The 20,075-nt window shown below is 52.0% G+C and overlaps 1 protein-coding gene across 9 annotated transcripts in view; it reads right to left on the bottom strand.

Annotated features, from left to right (window-relative positions):
• Positions 1-3,093: 3,093 nt before the first annotated feature.
• Positions 3,094-20,075, bottom strand: part of NLRC5 (NLR family CARD domain containing 5) — an 86,043-nt gene continuing 69,061 nt past the window's right edge. For 6 of the 9 annotated variants that reach the window (XM_061138558.1, XM_061138556.1, XM_061138560.1 and 3 more), the window contains 19 exons: positions 18,814-18,897; positions 18,657-18,740; positions 16,084-16,170; positions 15,243-15,353; positions 14,390-14,473; positions 13,983-14,066; positions 12,339-12,422; positions 11,474-11,557; positions 10,761-10,844; positions 9,330-9,413; positions 8,869-8,952; positions 8,504-8,587; positions 8,284-8,361; positions 7,474-7,557; positions 7,315-7,386; positions 6,989-7,072; positions 5,492-5,575; positions 5,086-5,169; positions 3,094-4,146 (listed from right to left, as the gene is read on the bottom strand). In XM_061138558.1, the coding sequence (XP_060994541.1) occupies positions 4,032-4,146; positions 5,086-5,169; positions 5,492-5,575; positions 6,989-7,072; positions 7,315-7,386; positions 7,474-7,557; positions 8,284-8,361; positions 8,504-8,587; positions 8,869-8,952; positions 9,330-9,413; positions 10,761-10,844; positions 11,474-11,557; positions 12,339-12,422; positions 13,983-14,066; positions 14,390-14,473; positions 15,243-15,353; positions 16,084-16,170; positions 18,657-18,740; positions 18,814-18,897 (1,639 nt within the window). In that variant the 3' untranslated portion in view covers positions 3,094-4,031. The other 3 variants (XM_061138559.1, XM_061138562.1, XM_061138564.1) reach the window with 2 other exon arrangements.

The following is a 20,075-nucleotide window of genomic DNA, read 5'->3' as shown; positions in this document are numbered from 1 at the left end:
CAGTGTCCTCATCTGGGGAAGGAGGGTCACCAGGATCTAATGGGACAAGATAAGGAAGGATTCAAAGGCTTACCTCGCCTCTCTGAGGGGCAGCATACTCCAGTGGGTCGCCAACGTGGCTGCACATCAGAATCACCTGTGGAGCTTTCGAAATACCATTCCATTCTTAGGAAGGGAGTTTAAAAAGCTCCTCAGGGGATTCTAGTATGCAGTCAGGCTTGAGATCCACTCACCGGTCTGTGGCTTTACTTGGTGCAGCCAGCAGCACTGACATCACTTGGGCGCTTCTTAGAAATGCAGGATCCCAGGCCCCACCCCAGACCTGCTGAATCAGAATTTTCAAGTTAATGAACTCCTCAGATGGTTCAGTGCACACGACAGTGTCTGTAACAATGATTTTTTTTTTTTTTAGTTTGAGAGGCACTGGCTCAGAGAGTGAACTTCAGACATGTGTTTAGGGGAAGGACGGACGGGGCAATTTGGGAGGATCTGAGACCTAAGGGAGTGGGAAAGGGAGATAGAATGGAGGCCAAGGGACAAAGTAGCAAAATGAGCTGATCCTAGCCTTGCCGTTAGACCTGGGAATTCACCAGCCTGGTCACATTCTTCGTGAGAAGACTCAGGCACAGAAATGGGGAGCACCTTTTTAGTATATGTGCTGCCAGAGCGAGCACATGGAGCACCATTGTGATTACACTGCTTACTGGCTCAGAGCCTTAGGTTTCTTTATCTGTTTTCATTTATCTGTTTAAACTGAGCTTACTTTGGGAAGGAAAGTGACAGTGAGACTGGATCTCATCAGTGTGGGGTAGAAAAATAGTACTGGCCTCCAAACAAGTTGGTGGCGGGAAAGGTAGTTTCTTTTTTTTAAACCAAGCGAGTGTGCTTAGTCGCTCAGTCATGTCTGATTCTTTGCGACCCCACGGACTGCAGCCCACCAGGCTTCTCCATCCATGGGGATTCTCCAGGCAAGAACACTGAAGTTGCTATGCTCCAGGAAACCAGGTATGGCCATTTAAAAAATATTTATTTATTTGGCTGCTTTGGGCCTTAGGTTGTGGCACGCAGCCTCGGTAGTTGTGGTGCATGGGGTAAGTTGGCCCACGGCATGTGGGGTCTTAGTTCCCCAACCAGGGGTGGAACCTGGGCCCCCTACATTGGAAGGAGGATTCTTAACCACTGGACCACCAGGGAAGTCGAAGAGTAAGTCGTTTAGTAAAATGAGCATGGTGACGGTCCCTGACGTCAGCCCGGGCAGCTCTTCAGGGCTGACAGTGCTGTGGTTTATTTCAGGGCATTTGCTGTCAGTTTCTTGGAGTTTCGAACTTGGACAGGGCTAAAGGGGAAAGAAGAAGGGAAAACAAGCAGCAAATGAAGAGTGCCTCTGAGCTCTGGGTTCTGCTTGGTGTGTAACCCGCATGGCCCGGAGCTTTTAATCCACGCTGTTCCTTCCTCAGCTGTGACCTCCATGGTCAAGAGCTCCTCAAGCTTTGAGGAATTCATCCTCCAGTCTTAGACAAGAGGAGAAGGCAGTACAAACCCTCTCAGTGTGAAGGTGCACCATGATGGTCTTGGCGTCATTTCCCAGAAGGGAAAGACTGAACTGGGGCTCCAGGTTTCCAGCTAAACTTCTTGAATCTTCTACCTGCCCACCCCCTCCCCCATGACCTGGCTGCTGGCCTCACTCCTTGCCTGGGTGCCCTGATCCTGGCCCCGCCCAGACTGCTTGTATTGACTGACTAATGCTGACTCCAGGCAAGTATTCTTGGGTGCTTGGCACTTTGGCCAGAGGACTTTCTCCTCCCACTTGCCGGAGGACCAAGGACAACATGGAGGATGGCAAAGGTCAAGGACTGAGCCATCCAGGTGAATCACAAGCCGGCTGGGACATCTCAGGTTCCCAAGCCATGTGGAAACAGCCTCCAGCATCACCACCTAACTTCTGGATACAGCGGTGAAGCGGTCTCAGGACTTGCCAGTGGGCCAGCCTGCCCTCCAGTGGGGCTCCGTGGTAACTGCACCCTCCCTGCTCCACTTTTCACAAGGGACTGCAGCTCTGGATGAAGGCTCCCCCGATATCAATTTGTTCAACCTACAGGTAGGTGATGGACAGGCGGTGCTCTCCACCTGCCATTTCAGACACCTCTCCACTTCATATGACATTCAGCCTTAAAAGGGGTATGTAATGAATACCTGATACCTTTTTCATCCTAGGGACTCTGTGTACTTGCTCCCTGACCCCTCCAAAAGTCCTGGGAGGCCAGGGGTGTTACTCACATGTAAAGGATCAGTTCCTGGCCTTGGGGGCTGGCAGCAAGGGGTCACATTCCAATTCATGCCCATCTGACTTCCAAGGCCATATTCTTAATGTAGCACCTGCCTATGGAAACATTTTAGCCAGGAGTTCCCAGGCTCTTAAAAGGACCAGGCAAGTAGCAAGAGAGAGGGGAGCGCTGGGGATGCCGACAATCTGAAGGATGTGTGCTACATCTAAAGGACACACTCAGATGTCCCCAGCAAATTACTCTTGAGTAGGAATGCTGGACTAGCACCTAAGAGAAGCTGAAAGGTGAATTTGGGGTAAAATTTCCCAATTTAAAATATTGACAATTAAATCAGAGAAGAGTGTAGATATATCACAAGCCAAACAAAGACTGTTTTTAACACTATGAGCTTTTACAATAGCCTCATGGTATAGGTAAGCTCGGGCTTCCCTGGTAGCTCAGATGGTAAAGAATCTGCCTGCTATGTAGGAGACCGGGGTTCGATCCCTGGGTCAGGAAGATCCGCTGGAGAAGGAAATGGCAACCCACTCCAGTATTCTTGCCTGGAGAATTCCATGGACAGAGGAACCTCTCAGGCTACAGTCCGTGGGGTTGCAAAGAGTCGGACATGACAGGTAAGCTCTGGAGAGAAGAGGTGACTTACCTGTGATCACGTGACCATGACAGGGGTCTGGACTTGGTCCCAGGCCAGTGCTCATCTCAGTATGTTTCTCTGTGTTCTGCCCTGCTCTCCAGGCCCCAGGGTGGGGTGTGAACCATTTCTGACTTTGGTCAGGTGGTAGAACACATCAGACTAGAGACTAGAGGCTGGAAGATCACCCACATTTATTGGTCAAACTAGGGTTACAGTGTAGCAGGACCACCCTTGGCCCCTCTTGGAAGTAAAGAGGACATGGTGTAACATGCAGCCCCTGGGCGCTTGATCAGATTGTGCTGAGGTAGTGGCTGGATCCAGTGATCTTGCTGGATCCAGTGATCTTTCCTGACTGTCTTGACAGTCCCCGCCCCCTGCACCCTTAGGCCTAGCTTCGTCCCTTACACCACACAGACGGGGCCCATTCAAGGTCATGCTGGCTCGACTTGGAGTTGGGCCCAAAGACCTTGGAAATTAAGGGAGAGGAGGTGATCCAGTTTACAGATGGGAAAACTGAGACTTGAGGCAGGAAGACACTCATTGAGAAGCCTCATGGCTAAATCCCTGGCTTGTTAGTGCTTGGACACTCTCCCCAGCCCATTCTGGGCAGAAGATGTTCCCTGGTTTAGCTGCTCTGGAAATGCAATTTATAAATACAGATTTGGTTTTAAAAAGTAATAAATTAGATCTTGGACCAGCCTGAGGGAATATGGCCAGTCATAGGGCACAAGACCTGGACACCTGTCACATCTCATGTATGCACCACCCATCACACGTAGTGCCAGGACCCACGCCATTGACCCACAGGCCACACTGCAGGTACTGGGCAATGTCACGTGGGATGTTCCCACCTGTGGCCTTCCACATCACACACTGCACCACGACATGCTCATTGTGCTTCATGTTCCCGACTGGTCATGCATGTCCCATGGGATGTGGGGTAGTCATACTCTGCTCTTTGTCACCAAAAATGTCCTCCCTGAAGACTGCTGCAGGAAAAGCGTGTTTCTCCCTCTTGATCCAGGGACAGCCAGCTTTTTTCACGAGCCCTCTATCCTTGTGGATGGAAATTGGCATCACTTGGCTGGATTCAAACGCACTTGAGGGCACCATCAGGTACCCCGGGGGATGACCTGTGGCTGGTTGTCGAAGAAAGCAAAATCCAGCCTGGGCTCCTGGTTCTGCAGATGCTGGGCCATGTCCGGGGGAATGGGGTTATTCCAGAGGCTGCAGGGTACAGAGACAGACACTTAGCACTGGGCGCTGCTCACTTACCCTCTCGTCTCTGTTTTCTGTCCTGCCTACAGATGGGGAAACCGAGGCCCCAAAGGGGGAGAGCTGCTCTGAGAGTTAGCTGGCAGGCAAGAGCAGGTGGAAGGCCAGCATGGCTGCCTTCGGGAGATGGTATCCCCCATGCTCACCCCGACTTCTTCCACTCCATCTTTTTTTTTTTTTTTGGCTGCACACTATGCTGGATCTTAGTTCCTGGACCAGGGATTGAACCTGTGCCCCCTGAAGTGGAATCATGGAGCTGTAACTACTGGACTACCAAGGAAGTCCCCTCCACTTTCTTCCCCAGAAGCTAGCCTCTTCCCCAGAGCCATGCTCATATGACACATTGTATAAATGAGAAAAAAGCTCCCCTTCTTTATGACACCACTTCCATTGTCTGAAACTGTCGTAATATATTGAATTTTATAGAGAGAGACACTTCAGTACCACTAGAAATGTAATACTTCTATTATGTGAATGGTGTCCCTTAGATGCTGTGCCCTGGCGCAGTGTACAACCTATACAACTGGCCCTAATTACAGCTACCATTTTAAGTGCTTACTATGTGCCTGACATTGTGCTCGGGGCTTTATCTAATCATTTAGTCTGCAGAGCAGCTCTCTGAGGTAGATACTATCACTATTGCCATTTTACAAATGAGGAAACTGAGATTCAAAGAGGTTGAGTTACTGATGTGAAATTGCACAGCTGGTAACTGACAGAGCTGGGGTTTGATCCAGGTCTGTGTGCTGCCAAATCCCTGATGAGTGGGTCCAAGTCTCCTTTGATGATCCCCAACCCAGGTCCTGCCTCCTCCTACCGGAGTCCTCTTACATTGCAGGGCTGGTGTGCTCACCCAACCCGCACCATCCCTGCCCCAACAAGCCCTGTTACCGAATGACTTGGATGCCGGATCCCTGAGCCAGCCCTTCAGCCAGGAGCGAGGCTCCATAAGCTGTGATCCGATTCTTCTCCAGGCTTCCGGATGGACAACAAAGGGAAAGAGATTGACATGAGATGGGGAGGGGGTGGCCTAGGGAGCTTCCCTATGTCTCTTCCCCGGGACAAGGCTGAGGGACACAGGCTCCCCACACATCTACTTAGAGAACTCAACATTCAACAGTCCAGTGGGAAGGCTGAAGACTGGGACCCAGGAGAGCTAATGGACGAAGTGGGGAAGTCCAGGAGGGCTTCCTGGAGGCAGGGGCCTGACCCAGTGGCCTCCTGGCTTTCCCCAGGACACAGGGCCCCGTTTGGTCCTCCCACTCCCTTCTGGCTTCCCCAGATGTGCCCATCATACTCCACTCTCTTCAGCTGGCCCATCTGTGGCAGGACCCGGGCCAGCTCAGCAGCTGCCTCATCCCCAAGCAGATTCCAGGACAGCCTGCAGGGTAGGGAGGGGTCCCAAAGTCAGCGGCAGGAGAGCAGTGAGGGGGCAGACAAGGTGGCAGGTGGGGAGGGTGGGGGGTACTGTGCCTGATGGGGTCCTGTGTGCCTTCCCTGAAGACCTTACCGGGCACAGCAGGCTCCTCCCTCCTCCCTACTCCCCCAACCCCATTCCCGAGCTGGTCATCCCACGGGAACCCAGACAGCTTAGGAGCTGGCTGTCCTGAGAGTTCAGGACACATGACTGTGGAAACAACAGGATCTGAACTTCCACCATGCACATGCCTCCCTCCTGACTTTGCCACATCCATGTGCCACCACTGGTATTATTATTTGTTTCACATTTTTCTTTAAATCAGTCCTCTATCCCCTCTCTTATTCACTTTGAGAAATTCATCTTCAGAAACATTTATCACTACTATGAATGAGAAGCCTGTGCCGGGGACCCTAAATAGAAAGTAGTTAAAGGCTAACAACAGGGCAAACAATGGCATTCACTCTGATCTGGAACCTGTGTCCTTCCTAAAGTGCTGACCCCGTGGTCTGCCCCCTGCTGGCTAAAAAGGGACAATCAGCCATGTTGGGTGAGTTAGCACTGATCCAAGACTTTCTCTTTGTTGTATAAAGTAATGAGAAGAATTAAAATCTTTAGGATGCAAACCTAAAATCTTATAAAATCATATGTATCCTGTACTTAAGGAGACTGCACTTTCTTCTGCCCTGCTCAGGGGTCCAGGTTGGTCCTGGCAGTCTAGTTTATCCCTGTGGCAATATTGCCAGGCCCCAGGGTCCAAGCACCTCTGATTTCCAAGGGAGAGGTAGACACAGTCGGGGGAAGGTTGGGGGCTGCTGGTTTCAGCCACTCTTCACTACCAGCAGGTGGTTTGAAAATCAAGGCTCCATCAACCAGGTGGGGTGCTCCATCCAGACGCCTCCCAAAGGGAGAGTCAGGGGCAATGGTCCTGACCATCTAGCTCATCTCCTTCTGGTGCACCTCCCCTCCTGCCCTCCATAGGTAGGGAAACAAGGGAAGAGGCTGCATGGCTTAGAGCAGGGATCCCCAACCTTCAGGATCTAATGCCTGATGATATGAGGTGGAGCTGATGTCATAATAGAAATAAAGTGTACAATACATGTAATGTGCTTCAATCATCCTGAAACCATCCCCCGCCAACCCCCACAGTCCATGGAAAACTTGTCTTCCATAAAATTGGTCCCTGGTGCCAAAAAGGTTGGGGACCTTTGTCAGCTTAGACCAACAACACTTGCAGCTCAAGTGTTAAAACTTCAAGAGGAGGTTTGAGCAAGAATGACCTTCCTTGTGTAAGATCAGAAGGTCTCCAGGGAGGAAGGAACCAGGCCCCCAGGTGGCCGCTCTCCCCAGCTCTGGGCTAGCCCCCCAAGCACTCACGTGATTTCTTCCAGGGCCGGACAGAGCACGAAGCTGGCGGCGAGGGGCTTGGCGGTCTGGTTGTCAATCTCACACGACACCAGGCTGGAGAGAAGAAGGGGATGGGATGAACGTGTCTGAGTCAGGGGTGCCCCAGCCTGCAATCAGAGCAGGAGGGAGCAGAGTGGCTAGGGGCTGGGGGTCTTAAGAAAGTGCCCCCCTTTTTTGTCTCAGGTTCCCCCTATACTTGAGGCCTCTGTCACTTCGAAAGCCTTCCCAGGTGTCAAGCTCAGACAAAGAAGAGCTGCCTGCCACAGCACCCCAGCTGGTCAGAGCAGGCTACTTACTCAAGCTGCCGGAGCAGTGGGAGCCCCTGATGGAAACGCGGGACCCCTCCGGTCAGGCTGTTCTCTGCCAAGCTGCAGGGAAGGGGAGACAGCTGTGAGAAGAAGCCCCAGACCTTCCCCGGCCTGTCCCCCTGCCCAGGTTCCAGGGCCTCTACTCACCTGATCTTTTCCATGTGTGGGCATCCATCCAGGGCCTGGCCCAGGCTCAGCACCCCCTTTGGGCTCAGATGGCTGGATGGCAGGCTGGGGAAAGGGAAGGGGTGAGGGCAGCCTGGAGGAGCAGGTATAGGTATTTGGGCGGCTAGATGCCCCCAGCCTCAGCTTGTCTCAGGCTGCACTGGTAGACCTTAGACCCTCTCTGGGTAACTGCCGTCCCAACCCCCCTCTCCACACACAGAACATGGGTGGGTATCAAGGGGCCCTGGCTTTGGGATCTGAGATCCCAAGTTCAAGGCCTGGCTCCTCCATGTATGAATAGGGTAATAGGGTAAGCTTTCCATATTTCTCCTGGCTTTAGTTCCCTTGCCTGGAAAATGGAGCCGGTAGAAATCGTGGCCTCATAGGGCTCAGATGAGACCCTGGACATAAACTGTAAAGTGCCGAGGCCATGTTGCGGGGTGCTTTTCTCCGGCAGAGCCCTTTGCTGGCACTTCCTACTTCACCCTCGGAGACTGGCTCACAGGGTACACCAAGCTGGGATCCTTGTACTTCTTTTAGGAAGGAATCTGAGGCTCAGAAAGGGCAGAGGCTTGGCCAAGGGGCTGGTGGTCGAGCCTGGACTAGGCTGGGTCCCCTGATTTCCCTGCCCCGGAGGTAGGGCAGCCAGCCCCAGGACACATCCCGGTTTCCTCTACGGCACGGCCGCTCAGCGATGGGGCCTTGATCCTCTAGTGCTCCTGGCGGGGGTGTGGGAGGGTGGGGGGCACTTCCCGCTAACCCTGCACACACCACAGACAGGGGGCCACTCACTGCAGGACCCTCAGGTGCCGGGGGAGCCCGTTGGCCAGACCCAGGGCTGTGCAGTCTCCCAGGGCATTGAAGCCAAGCCTGGAAGAGGAGAGGGGGTGGAATTGAGCACCAGGCTGGCCGGCTCCAGACCCCTGCCCTGTGCCTAGTGGGGGAACCCAAGCGCCAGGTGGGCCACGAGGACACAGAGAGAAGAGGGCAGCCCACCCGGGCAGACACTCACATCAGCTCCTCAAGGTGCCTGCAAAGGGTGAGGGAGTCTGCCAACCGCGCTCCCCCTGCTGGGCCGATGCCATTCGCTGTGAGGCTGAAGAGGGGCGGATGTCAGACTCTCGACTCCCTCATCTCTCACCCCACCACATCCGCTGGGCCCCCCACGACCCACAGCACCCCCCCCCCCCACCCACTGATGAGGCAGAGGAACCCAGAGAGGAGCAGGGGCTGGGCTGGCTCAAGGTCCCCAAATCAGCAGTGCCAGGAGGTACCCAGCCGCACTGCCTGAACACCAGGGTTAGGGGAGGTAGCCACAGTCTCCCCAGACCATAGCGTAGCTGCTGAGGGCCCCTGCCGGGAGGGTTGGCCACTCACTCTATCCTTCTGAGCTCAGGGAGCCCCGGCAGGACAGCAGCTAATTCCTGGGCACCGGTGTCTCCGATCTGGTTGTGGCTTAAGCTTAGGGAGAGAACAGCAGGAGAACCAGAAATGTCAGCCCTCCACCCATCTTGTCTCCATCCCAGAAGAGGAGGCTGGAGTCTAGAGAAGGGCCTCAACCACACTAGTAAGTCCCCTCACCCTATGTTGGGTGAGGATTCCAAACTCTTGTCTTCTGTTTAGGATGATCCCCCTGCTGTCTGACCTAAATCCTTCTCACTGCAATCAATATCCTCACATCCTATCTTTGGGGATCCTAAGATGCTGGGTCTGGGGTATAGAAGTGGGTGAAGGGGCCGAGACTAAGAAGTGAAGCGTGTCCTCAAGGAGCTGCTTGCTTTTGTTGTCTTGGGTCTACCAAAGTTGTCTTGGGTTTGGGGGAGGGACAGGCAACTCACCCCAGCTCCTCCAAGCTGGTGGCAGCTCTGAGAGCCTTTGAAAGGTGGCAGCAGCCGACGTCATCGATGTTGCTCCTGCTCAGACTGGAGAAGCAAGGCCAAGAAGCCTCAGTCAGGAGTAAAGGCATTTGCTAAGTGCTGTACTAAGCACTGTACAGTTTGCAAAGCCTTTATACATTCAGGAACTCATATACCAGTCACAAAACTTTCAGGGGATGAGACTGGGCAAGATGGGCAGACTGTACCCAATATTCAGATGAGAAATCAGAGGCCCAGGGAGGAGCTGTAATGGGCCAGAGACTCCCAGGGACTCGCAGGCAAGGAGGAAATGGAAGCCCAGAGCTGTTGGCCTGGAACAGTAGCCTCATTTTTTGGTTTGGCCAGGCCAAGTGGGGGATCCTCAGGCCGGCCCGGCTGAATGTCAATTTCACATGTCTCTCACAACTCACCCTGCTCTAATCTATACAAATAGTGGGCTTCTCCTTAAACCCAGTCAATTTATGGTCTTTTCTGCACTTGACCACACGCTACCCCAGTTGAGTAGCAGGGGATGGGGGTGGAGGGTGGGGGAGGGGAGGCGGGGTGGGAGGTACAGTGGGGAACCAAAGGAAACAGCTGACGCAAAGTATTAGTATGAGGGTTGTTTTGCAAATTAATTTTTAGGGAACCTCCTTTAGGTGAATTAATTTAGGGTGAAATGACCTAGTCCTCCAAACTCTCTGAGCTCATATCCTGTGTGCTCTACCCTGCCTTGGGTTTGTTTAGAGTCACAATATTTCCTGTTTTGAAAGACTACACGAAAAGAATATGGGCTATTTGTTTATCAAAGCGGCCAGGGGCACAAGGGTAGAATATCAAGGTCATCAGCTCTGAGGCTAGACCGTCACTACTCAAAGTGGGGTCTGTGACCCCCCAAACAGGCATCCCCTGGGAGCTTGAAATGCAGAATCTAGGCCACCCACATCATGAATCAGAAACAAGAACAAGAACACAGGATGAGTTTGTGCACACGGAGGGCTGTCCTAGGACTTGGGCCCAGCCCCTTCTGGCCATCTGCTAGGAGGAAGCGGTGTGTGCTCAGTCGCTCGGTTGTGTCCAACTCTTCGCAACCCCATGGACTGTCGCCCACCAGACTCCTCTTTCCATGGGACTCTCCAGGTGAGAGTACTGGAGTGGGTTGCCATTTCCTCCTCCAGGGGAACTTCCTGACCCAGGGACCGAACCCACGTCTCCTGCATTGCAGGTGGATTCTTTACCCATTGAGCCACCCTGGGTAGTGAAGGGCTGTGATGCTGACCTGGGAGGGTACAGGATGTCCCAACGATGGGAGCCATGAAGCTTCTCAGCAAGGTGCCCCAGGGCTTCCCTGGACGGGTGGTCCCAGCAAAGCTGGGAAGTATGCCCCCCACTCACTCCCATGGGGTCACTCACCGGAGGCTCTGCAGGAATGTCATGTGGCCCAGTCCTTGAGTGAGCACAGCCAGGGTGGAGCTGCCCAGTGGGAGGTGGCTGAGGCTGGAGGAGAGGAGGCCACAGGACGACTTAGCATGACTGGGCTTGGGTCCCCAACATGGACCCCGAGTGCTCGGCAATGACCAGTGATCTCCAAGACAGCCACAAACAAAACTGCACTGGGAAATTCAAATTCTCTGTACAATTAAGGACATCCAGGCAGCAGTTCTGTGCTCTGAATCACATCGGACCCAGACTACTGATTGGTAATCATAGCGACCACATATCGAGCACATACTAAGGGCCATGTAGAGATGATGTGATACACAATCATCTCCATTTCACAGAACACTGCCTGAGGATGAAGTCACGTTGGGGAGAGAGAGAAAGAAGGAAAAAGAGGAACAAATACAGAACCTGGATCCAGCCAAGCCTGAAGTCAGTTGCCTTGTCATTTTCCATGACATGAGTTAATATAGTTCTGGGTTGGGTTGCTTTGAGTGAGTGTTCTGTTTCTTATGAGCACGTATTTTAGTTAACACTCAAGAGCCAGGTAAGGAAGTATAAAGGGAGGGTGTTCAGCTCACCTGGGTCCATTGAGGACAGTGACAGTCATGTTCACAAGAGATACAACAGTTTTGAGGCATGCTCCCAACACCCCGCCCCCGCCCCCATTACCTGCCACCACTTACTCAAGCCTCTTCAGCCTGCACTTGCCCTCAAGGGCCCCCAACAACATCTTAGTGTCCTCCTCGCCAAGTTCATTGTTAGACAAGCTGGAGGGGACCAAGCATGAGATAAGGGTTAGAAAAGCCTGCCCAGCCCCTGGAGCTGAGCTGTCTCATCAGCACTCCTCACCCTCTGAGTCACCCCTAGGAGACTAGCTCTGGGCCTGCAGGTCCCAGACCACGCCTCCTATCCAGGCTCCATGGGGGCATTCCTGGCCCCAAGGGTCAGGCTCATGGGTCCCCAAGGAGGGGGACATTGCAGTCATAGTTGACCCAGCTGAGAAAGGATGCCCTGAATGATGGCTGTACCAGAGGAAGCCAGGGACAAGGGACACGTACACACACACATGCAATGACCCCTTCTGCCCCTTAGCTCTCTCTGTACCCAATACCACTCTAGACAGAGAAGGGTGATGAGCCCCAGTTTACAGATGAGGCTGTAGGTCTACTCTAGTCTAAGTCTGAGTGTTGTAAAGTAGCTCAATCGTGTCTGACTCTTTGCAATCCCATGGACTGTAGCCCACCAGGTTCCTCTGTCCATGGAATTTTTCAGGCAAGAACACTGGAGTGGGTTGCCATTTCCTTCTCCAGGCTAAGTCTAGTCCAAGTCTAAAGAGGCACAGTTACTCGCTCAAGGTCACTCTGAGTGAGTGATAAAATTCAGGACCAAGAACCCAGTGCTCAGCCTTCCCTAAACCACACTCAGAGCTGCTGGGCTTCATCAGGGAGAAAAGTAATAGTCTGAAGTCCCACCACCCACTTTAGCAAAGGCCCAACTGTCCTCTCTACCCTCAGCTGGGTTCCCAGACCCTTCCAATCCGTGACTCACTCCAGCTCCTCCAGAAGGTGACAATGGCTCAGACCAGATGTCAGGTGGGCTAGCCCCTTGGAGCTCACACAACTGGAGGTCAGCCTGGTGGAGGTCAAAAGACAGCAGTTCAGCGAGGAGCTCTGAGTCTGGGAGCTCTGGATGGAAGCGGCAGGGGCAGGGAGGTGGGGGTGGGGAGTGGTTCCTGGGGCAGTGGGAGGGGACCCATCTTCCCTCCATGAACCTCTCCCATCAGGCAATTATTAAGTCAAGATACAGGTTGGAGGCAGGAACATAGACGAGTTGAATAGTTCCTTAAACCACAGTCATTCAGGTAGCAACTTCACAATGTCTGCCATAATCAGGCATTGCTTGTAAAATCTAGCTAGTTACCCTCATTTCCCACAAGCCCTGCATCTTTATTTAAACAACAAAAAAGCATAGCAAATACTAGAGAGGGTGTTTAAAGGTATAGTGGCACCAAAAGAATTTCCCCTGATGCAGTTGGTTTAAAAGAGAACTGACAGAAAAGCTCCATTTTACAACCATCATACTGATATTTGATTCAGGCAGGAATGATCAATGGATGCCAAAATTTGTGAGTGAAAGTTTGAGGGAGAACCGGATATTTACATTGTCTTCAAGTATCTTCCTACCAGATAATCGGTTAATTTCAAAGGGAAAAACAGGAGCTTTGCGAGTGAAGAAACCTGGCAGACACCCCGCCTTAACCAGGAGATCACAGTTAACATCACGGGTAAGGAGACAAGCAGACATCATGTGCTTCCCAATGTGGCACACGTGATGTGTTCCTGAGAAGAACACAGCAGCCTCTCTGTGATATTCCTGCCCCAGATGCAGGAATCGAAGCAGGAGGAAACAGCAGAGAAACCCAGGCACAAGGGCATTCTGATACAACCCATTAATAACTAGCCTGGGAATGTCATGACAGTATCGTGAAACACACACAAAAAGGGCTGAGGACACATTCCAGATTGAAGGAGACTAAAGAGAGATGACAACTAAACACACTCTGTGATCCTGGATGGAATCTGGGACTGGGGAAAAAAAAATGCAATAAACATTACTGGGACAAATGGCAAAATTGGAATATAAACTGTAGTTTAGGTAACAGTAGGGTATCAATGTTAAATTGCCTGAATTTCATACTTTTACTGGAGAGAATGTTCTTGTTCTTAGGGAATTCACTGAAATATTAGGGGTCAAGGGGCATGATTATGCAACTTACTTTCAAATGGTTCAGAAAAAGAAAGTGGGGGCGGGGAAGAGAGAGGGGAGGGGTGAGGAAGGAGGGAGGGAAGAAAAGAGCAAATGTGAGAAAAAACTGACGAAGGGTGAAGTTGGGGAAATGGCCTACGGAGCTTCTCAGTCTTGCAGATTTTCTATGAGTTTGCAATTGTTTTGAAATAATAAAGAAAAGAAAAAGCAAGAGCAGTGACAAGGGACTCCTCCTTGTCACGTGGCCATGTTGATGACCATGCACCTGGGCATCATCTCCAGGGCTGTGTGGAGTCCCAGTCCACGGGAGGGGGACACAGAGCTCCTTTGAGCCCAAGGTTGAAGGGAACAGGGAGTGTGTGGGTGGGGGCCAAGCTTCACGGGGGATGAAAGAGGTGTTCCTGAGTGAAAATCTTGTCCACATACCGGAAGTTCTTCAGCTCAGAGAGGGACAGCAGGAGGCTTTGTAGCAGCAGAGAGCTGGCATCACAGAGGTTCACTTGGGACAAGCTGAAAAAGTCCAAGCATATTCCAGAGGATTTCAGGCTGAATATACTTCAGGGATCAACATAGAGATGGGGAGGCCAAGAGAGGGGAAAGGCCCCACCAAGGAGCTCCCAACGGGGCAGGACTCCCCTCTGCCACCCTGGGGTTCTCCCCAACTCTGGGGTTCTCCTCCACTGGCCCAATGAGAGAAACAAGAATGCCCGGGTTAGCATGGCCCCAGGCTCTGTTCATCCCCATCCTGCCCTGGCCAACCTCTCACCTATGGCCTGAAGCAGGCACTGGGGTCGACCAGAGAACTCAGGGCCTCAGTGTTTCAGGGTACTGACCTGAGCTGCTGCAGCCGGGCACATGTCTCCATCAGCTGCCTGGCAAGGAGGTTTTGGTGGGTTCCCAGGTCACAGTGAGCCAGCCTGGAGGTGGAGAGGGAAGCAGCAGTCTGGAAACACCTGGGTCAGTATTGAGGACTCAGTCCCTGCCTGCAAGGAGTGTGTCTGAAGGTGGTAAATAAATGCTAATCAAATAAGGTCCCACAATTTACCAATCGATCATGGGAAGTACTATGAAGGAGAGGTCCATATGGGGGACCTGGTAGGGCTGTGCAGGTTGTTCACTGCTCGAGGGGATCCACCCAAGGAAGTGAGTCGGGGCTGAGATCCAGGTATGGTCTATGCCTCACAGTGTACACATGCAGGGCTGCAAACACCCCAAAGAGGTGACATTTTAGTTTCCATAAATGTGCTATATGGATCGGAGGAGCTGTGAGCCCAGGCATCTATGAGAGTGGGTAAAGGGAGGATCTGACTAAGTCTGGGTGGTTGGAGGGACCTCCCTGAGATGGTGGCATTCAAGCTGAGACCTGAAGGACGGGACTGAGTTAGCCAGGTGAAGAAGGATGCAGAAGGGAAGAGAGGAGAGAACATGCTGAGCGGGAGGAACAGCCTGTGCAAAGGCCCTGAGGTCAAAGGGAGAAAGGTGGTGTTCGAGGACTGAAAGCTAGCGGGGATGGCTGCAGCTAAGACTGGGGTTTGGGGTGGGGATGGACAGCATGGTGAGGCAGGTTAGGCCAGGTCTCATTGGCCACGGAGAGACCTTGGGCATCAAAGGATTCTGAGTAGGGGCATGAGAAATATTGGTCAGAAGCAGAATTATCCCTCCTCTCCCTCCCCATCACCATTCAACCTCTTTCTTGGGGTCCTAGGTACTGGGTCCGACCTGAGGGCCACAGCTTCTGGGTTCTCCTGATGGGGAAATTCCAGCTGGATACAGAGCTGTTGCTGGGTCTCGGAGATGCTGAGGAGGGAAGCGGTGGCCACAGTGAGGTCCACAGGAGCTTCCCCTGTAGGCTGTGCTGGGACTGGGCCACTCGGCCAACAGCTCCCAGGCCCAGTGGGGATCCAGACATAGGTCAACGGGACACCAAAGCCTTTGGTCTTGGCTAATCCATGGGATTCTGGTACCTCTGGTCATGGTGTGTGTTGCTGTCACCAGGGGCCACTTCCAGACAACCAGCACGGACTCCCGGCAGTGTCCGTCTGGGACCTAACAGCCCACTGTCTTGAATCTAGGGTTGCCTTCCTCTCTCCAGAACTGCTGCCTAACTACTACACAAGTCCCAACAAGTATGTGTAGCAGTGTTGTTTAGTCGCTAAGTTGTGTCTGATTCTTCAGTGATCCCATGACTGTAGCCCATCATGCTCCTCTGTCTATGGGATTCTTCAGGCAAGGATACTCCAGTGGGTTGCCATTTCCTTCTCCAGGGGATCTTCTCAACCCAGGGATTGAAACCAAGTCTCCTGCATGGGCAGGCAGATCCTTTACCGCTGAGCCATCTGGGAAGCCCAACAAATATGTGTAGCCCCTCACATAGGTCCCAGGAGCTCCTGCCATCTTGGGGACCCAGAGAATCCACGAGGGACCTAGCTATGACACCACAGGACAAGAGACCATTGGCTACATAAGGGGTGATCCCAGTGGTCATGAAAAGACGAAAGAATCTGAGGGGCCTCCTTCCTGGACTTACCTTATTTCAGTGATGTTGCCTGAGGCCTGGGCACAGACTTCCAGCAGCGTGAGCACCCCGGCTCTGCCCACCCAGGGCTCCTCCACCCTGTCAGACAGGTGTAGTGACAGGTGCTCAGTCGTGTCTGACTCTGCGACCCCATGGACTGCAGCCCGCCAGGCTCCTCTGTCCATGGGATTCTCCAGGCAAGAGTACTGGAGTGGGCTGCCAGTCCCTTCTCCAGGGGATCTTACCAACCCAGGGATCGAACCCAGATCTCCTGCACTGTAGGCAGACTGTTCACCATCTGAACTACCAGGGAAGTCACAGAGATGGACATAGACAAAGGTTCCTCCAAGGTTAGTGTGGGAGGAGAGGAGAGTACTAAGGGTTGGGGGGGGGGGGTGCGGCTAGAGGCTTTTTGGGTTTTGGTGAATAAAAATAAAATAAAATTAAAAATTAGGCATAGGCATAAAACATAAAATTAACACCATCCTTGTTCCAACCATTCAAAGAGAAATTTTTTTAAATAGTACGTTTAGATTTAAGAAAAAGTCTATATAACATCATGTTGCAAAGATAAGGAAATTAGACTATATATAAGACAGGATCCCAATTTTGTATTTCAAAAAAGGAAAAATATATATAGAAACACATATGGTGAGGAAGAGGGAGATAGAGCTATGAGAAAAATATATTAAATGTTAATAGTGATGGTATCAATTGCAGAATTCTCCTGGATGGTTTTCTTTTGTAGTTGTCAATATTTTCTGAACTTTCTACAATGTGCACAGATAAATTCAGAGGCAGGAAAAAAGAGTTGTTTAAAATATTGCTGCTTTTAAAGTTATGTTGAATTTTTTTTCAAAGTACTATTTTATTACATTCTTCTGGGTTTTCCACAAATTTCTATGAGGAGTACATATTATTTTCAGAGTAAGGTAAGTTTTAAGTAAAAATATTATTTGGGGTGATCCAGTGCTTCTGGGTATATACCCCAAAGAACTGAAAGCAGAGACACAAAGAGATATGTGTACACATACATCAGAGCAGCATATTCACAACAGCCAAAAGGTGGAAGCAACCCAAATGGCCACTGATGGATGAATGGTTAAAGAAAATGTGGCTTATCCGCACAGTAGAATATTATTCAGCTTTAAATAGAAAGGAGATTCTATAAGAAGGTACAATAAAGATGAACACTGAGGATATTGTGCTAAGTGAAACAGACCCATCACAAAAAGACAAATACTGTATGATTCCACTTGGCTAAGGCACGGACAGGGGGCGGATTCATAGAGACAGAGAGTAGAAAGGAGGTTGCTAGGGGTTGGGGGAGGAGGCACGGTGGGGGCCTTAACGGGCAGTGAGTTTCAGTTTTCATGAGGTGTTTCGGATACACAACGTGAATGTTACTTAACACTACTGAGCTGTACACTTAAAAATGGTTAAGATGGTAAACTTTGTTATGTGTGTCCTACCAGGATTTTTTAAAATGTCATGCTGGGGAACAACCAGACTTCATGTGCCTCATCACCGGCGGCGCTGGGAGGTGCACAGCCTTGGCCAGCAAGCAGGTATTTTTGGACACAAATATGTAACTGAATCTCATGGAGCCTTTCCAGTTCCAGGAAAGTCAGGGGTTAAGAGGAACAAACTCGATGACCTCACAAGGAAGCACCAGAGCCAGAAATGGCCCAGGGGACCTGTTTTCTCAGCAAAACTGGACTACCAGGGAAGTGCCTGGGTGTCGAAGTTTCCTTTTTTTCTAAAATCCCCAAGTACAGGTCACCCATTAAAAAAGTCCAAAGAGCTGTCACCTGTTCATCACGAAAATGTGGACCTAGACGGGATCCTGGATCCAAAGAGCCAGCTGTCCCATATGGGGGCAGTGGGAAGTTTCAGACTGGCTTAATACCTGACACCAAGAACTTGCTACTCATTTTTGTAGGGGTCCTAATTCAACTGTGATTATGTAGAAAATGTCCTTTTTTTTTTTTAAAAAAAAAGAACACTTGTGATGAACTCTTTTTGTGTGATAGTTTATGAGATCAATAACTTATCTTAGCTAAAAAATACAAAGCAAATATGGAAAAACAGGAACTGTCAAACCTAGGTGATGAGGAGTTTTCAAAATTGCTTTTCTACTTTTTTGGAATCCTCTCTGTTTTCCTGAAAGTTTTCGAAAGATCAGAGTGAACATATTTGTTACATGTTATTTCTGACCTCTGCTGGGTGTCTTTTATTTTTATGGCCATGTGGTGGGGCATATGGGATCTCAGTACCCCGACCAGGGATCAAACCTGTGCCCCTGCAGAGGAAATACAGGAGGTCCCCGGGGGTCCTTTTAAGTTTCCTTTTTTCTGAAGCCCTCAAGTACAGGTCCTACCTTGGGCAGGGGGTGGGGGAGCTCTTCTGCACCTAAGGGGGCTTCTGGGACTAATGGGGGCGGGGAGGGGATCTGCATCCAGATGGCAGGGTTCTGGATGCAGGAAACGGCTAAGACCATGGCCTTGGGGGAACCCTTTCTTCAGAGCCCACTTCTGCCCTCCATTCCTACCACAGCCCCCTCCCAGGGTCAGGGCAGGCGGTACCTGAGGGTGAGCAGCCCCGTCGGCCACGTTAGCAGACCCAGGAGGACGGTCAGCTGCTCCAGGCCCAGGAGACAACAGGTCAGCCTGCGGACAGAGGTCATTCTGGCAGGGAGCCCCACCCCTCGGTTGCCCCCACGGGCTGGGCCCAGTCACTCACGTGAGCTCCGTCAGCCGCAGGGCCTGGCTCAGGCTGGTGGCCAGTCTGGGCACGTGCTCTGGATTGAAGTGGCACTCGCTCAGCCTGAGGGCAGAGGGCAAAGGGCAGAGCTTGGGCGAAGCCTGTCAGGACTACAGTCCTGCTGTCCCCCAGTCTCCCCCAGGACCCATGGGGGAGCCCCCACTGGGTGCAAGGGCCTGGACCAGGACCTGAGAAAAGGCCCAAGAGGCAACCTGTGCTCTGGGAGCTTCTCTTTGGAGAGACCACCTCCCAAGAAAGTGCTAGAGTCATCACTCACTGAGCCCTGACTCTAAGGCCGGCCCTGGGCCAGCCTCTGGGTACACCCCATGAGCAGGCAGGCATGCCTGCCTTACGTGTGCCATCTCACTGAACCCCAACCGCATCACCTACAGGCAAAGAGACTGACCAACCCAAGGACACACAGTTGGAAAAAAGCAGTGACAGATTTCAGCTTTAATCCAAGTCAGCCTGACTCCAGACCCTAAACCTGTAACCACTACCCTAGTCTCCAGGCCCACCCTACTCCAGGCTCCCTTGGGGGCGGGGGGTGCTGGGATTCCTGCTATGGCCCTGTCCTCCCAGGGCCCGGCCCATGTGGCCGGCAGACAGGCCCTGGAGCACTGTCTCACAGATGGGCAGAGAAGAGAATCCAGCACAGCGCAAGAGGGCCGCTCCCTCTCACAGGACAGGGGCCACCGGAGGCATCCAGGAAGGGCGGACATGTGAGCTGGGTCATACCGCATTGGGAGAATTTGATCTCAGAAAAGGCAGGGAAGAGAACGCCAGGCTGAGTGCTCAGAAGCAGGGACGCTTCATCAGGCAGTGCGTGCTTGGTGAACAAAGATCCCTTGAGGCTCAATCTGTGCACACATGGGGTGTGTGAGTGGTGTGTGTGTGGTGTGTATGTTATGTGTGGTGTATACGGGGGTATGTCTGGTGTGTGTGCATGTGTGTGATGTATTATGCTGCATACGTGTGTGTGTGTGGTGTGTACATGCTTGATGTGAGGGTGGTGTGTGTAGGCGGGTGGGAGAAGTGAGGAAGTACACGGCAGGAGGTGGCAACCAGATCAGACTCCGAGAAGACCAGGCTAAGGCATTCGAAGTTTATCCTCAGGGCACTTGGGAGCTACTGCAGGGCTCAGAGCAGCAGACGTACCTGCTGGGAAAGTCCCCCTGGGTGCTGTGGGGGGATTGGAGGAAGCCTGGTCAGAGGCAGGGGACCAATTCAGAGGCCACGAT

The sequence above is a fragment of the Dama dama genome, chromosome 4 (genome assembly GCF_033118175.1).
Source record: "Dama dama isolate Ldn47 chromosome 4, ASM3311817v1, whole genome shotgun sequence".
NCBI classification, from domain to species: domain Eukaryota; kingdom Metazoa; phylum Chordata; class Mammalia; order Artiodactyla; family Cervidae; genus Dama; species Dama dama.
Note: the sequence above shows the minus strand (reverse complement) of the source record. Positions and strands in the feature narration are given on the sequence as shown.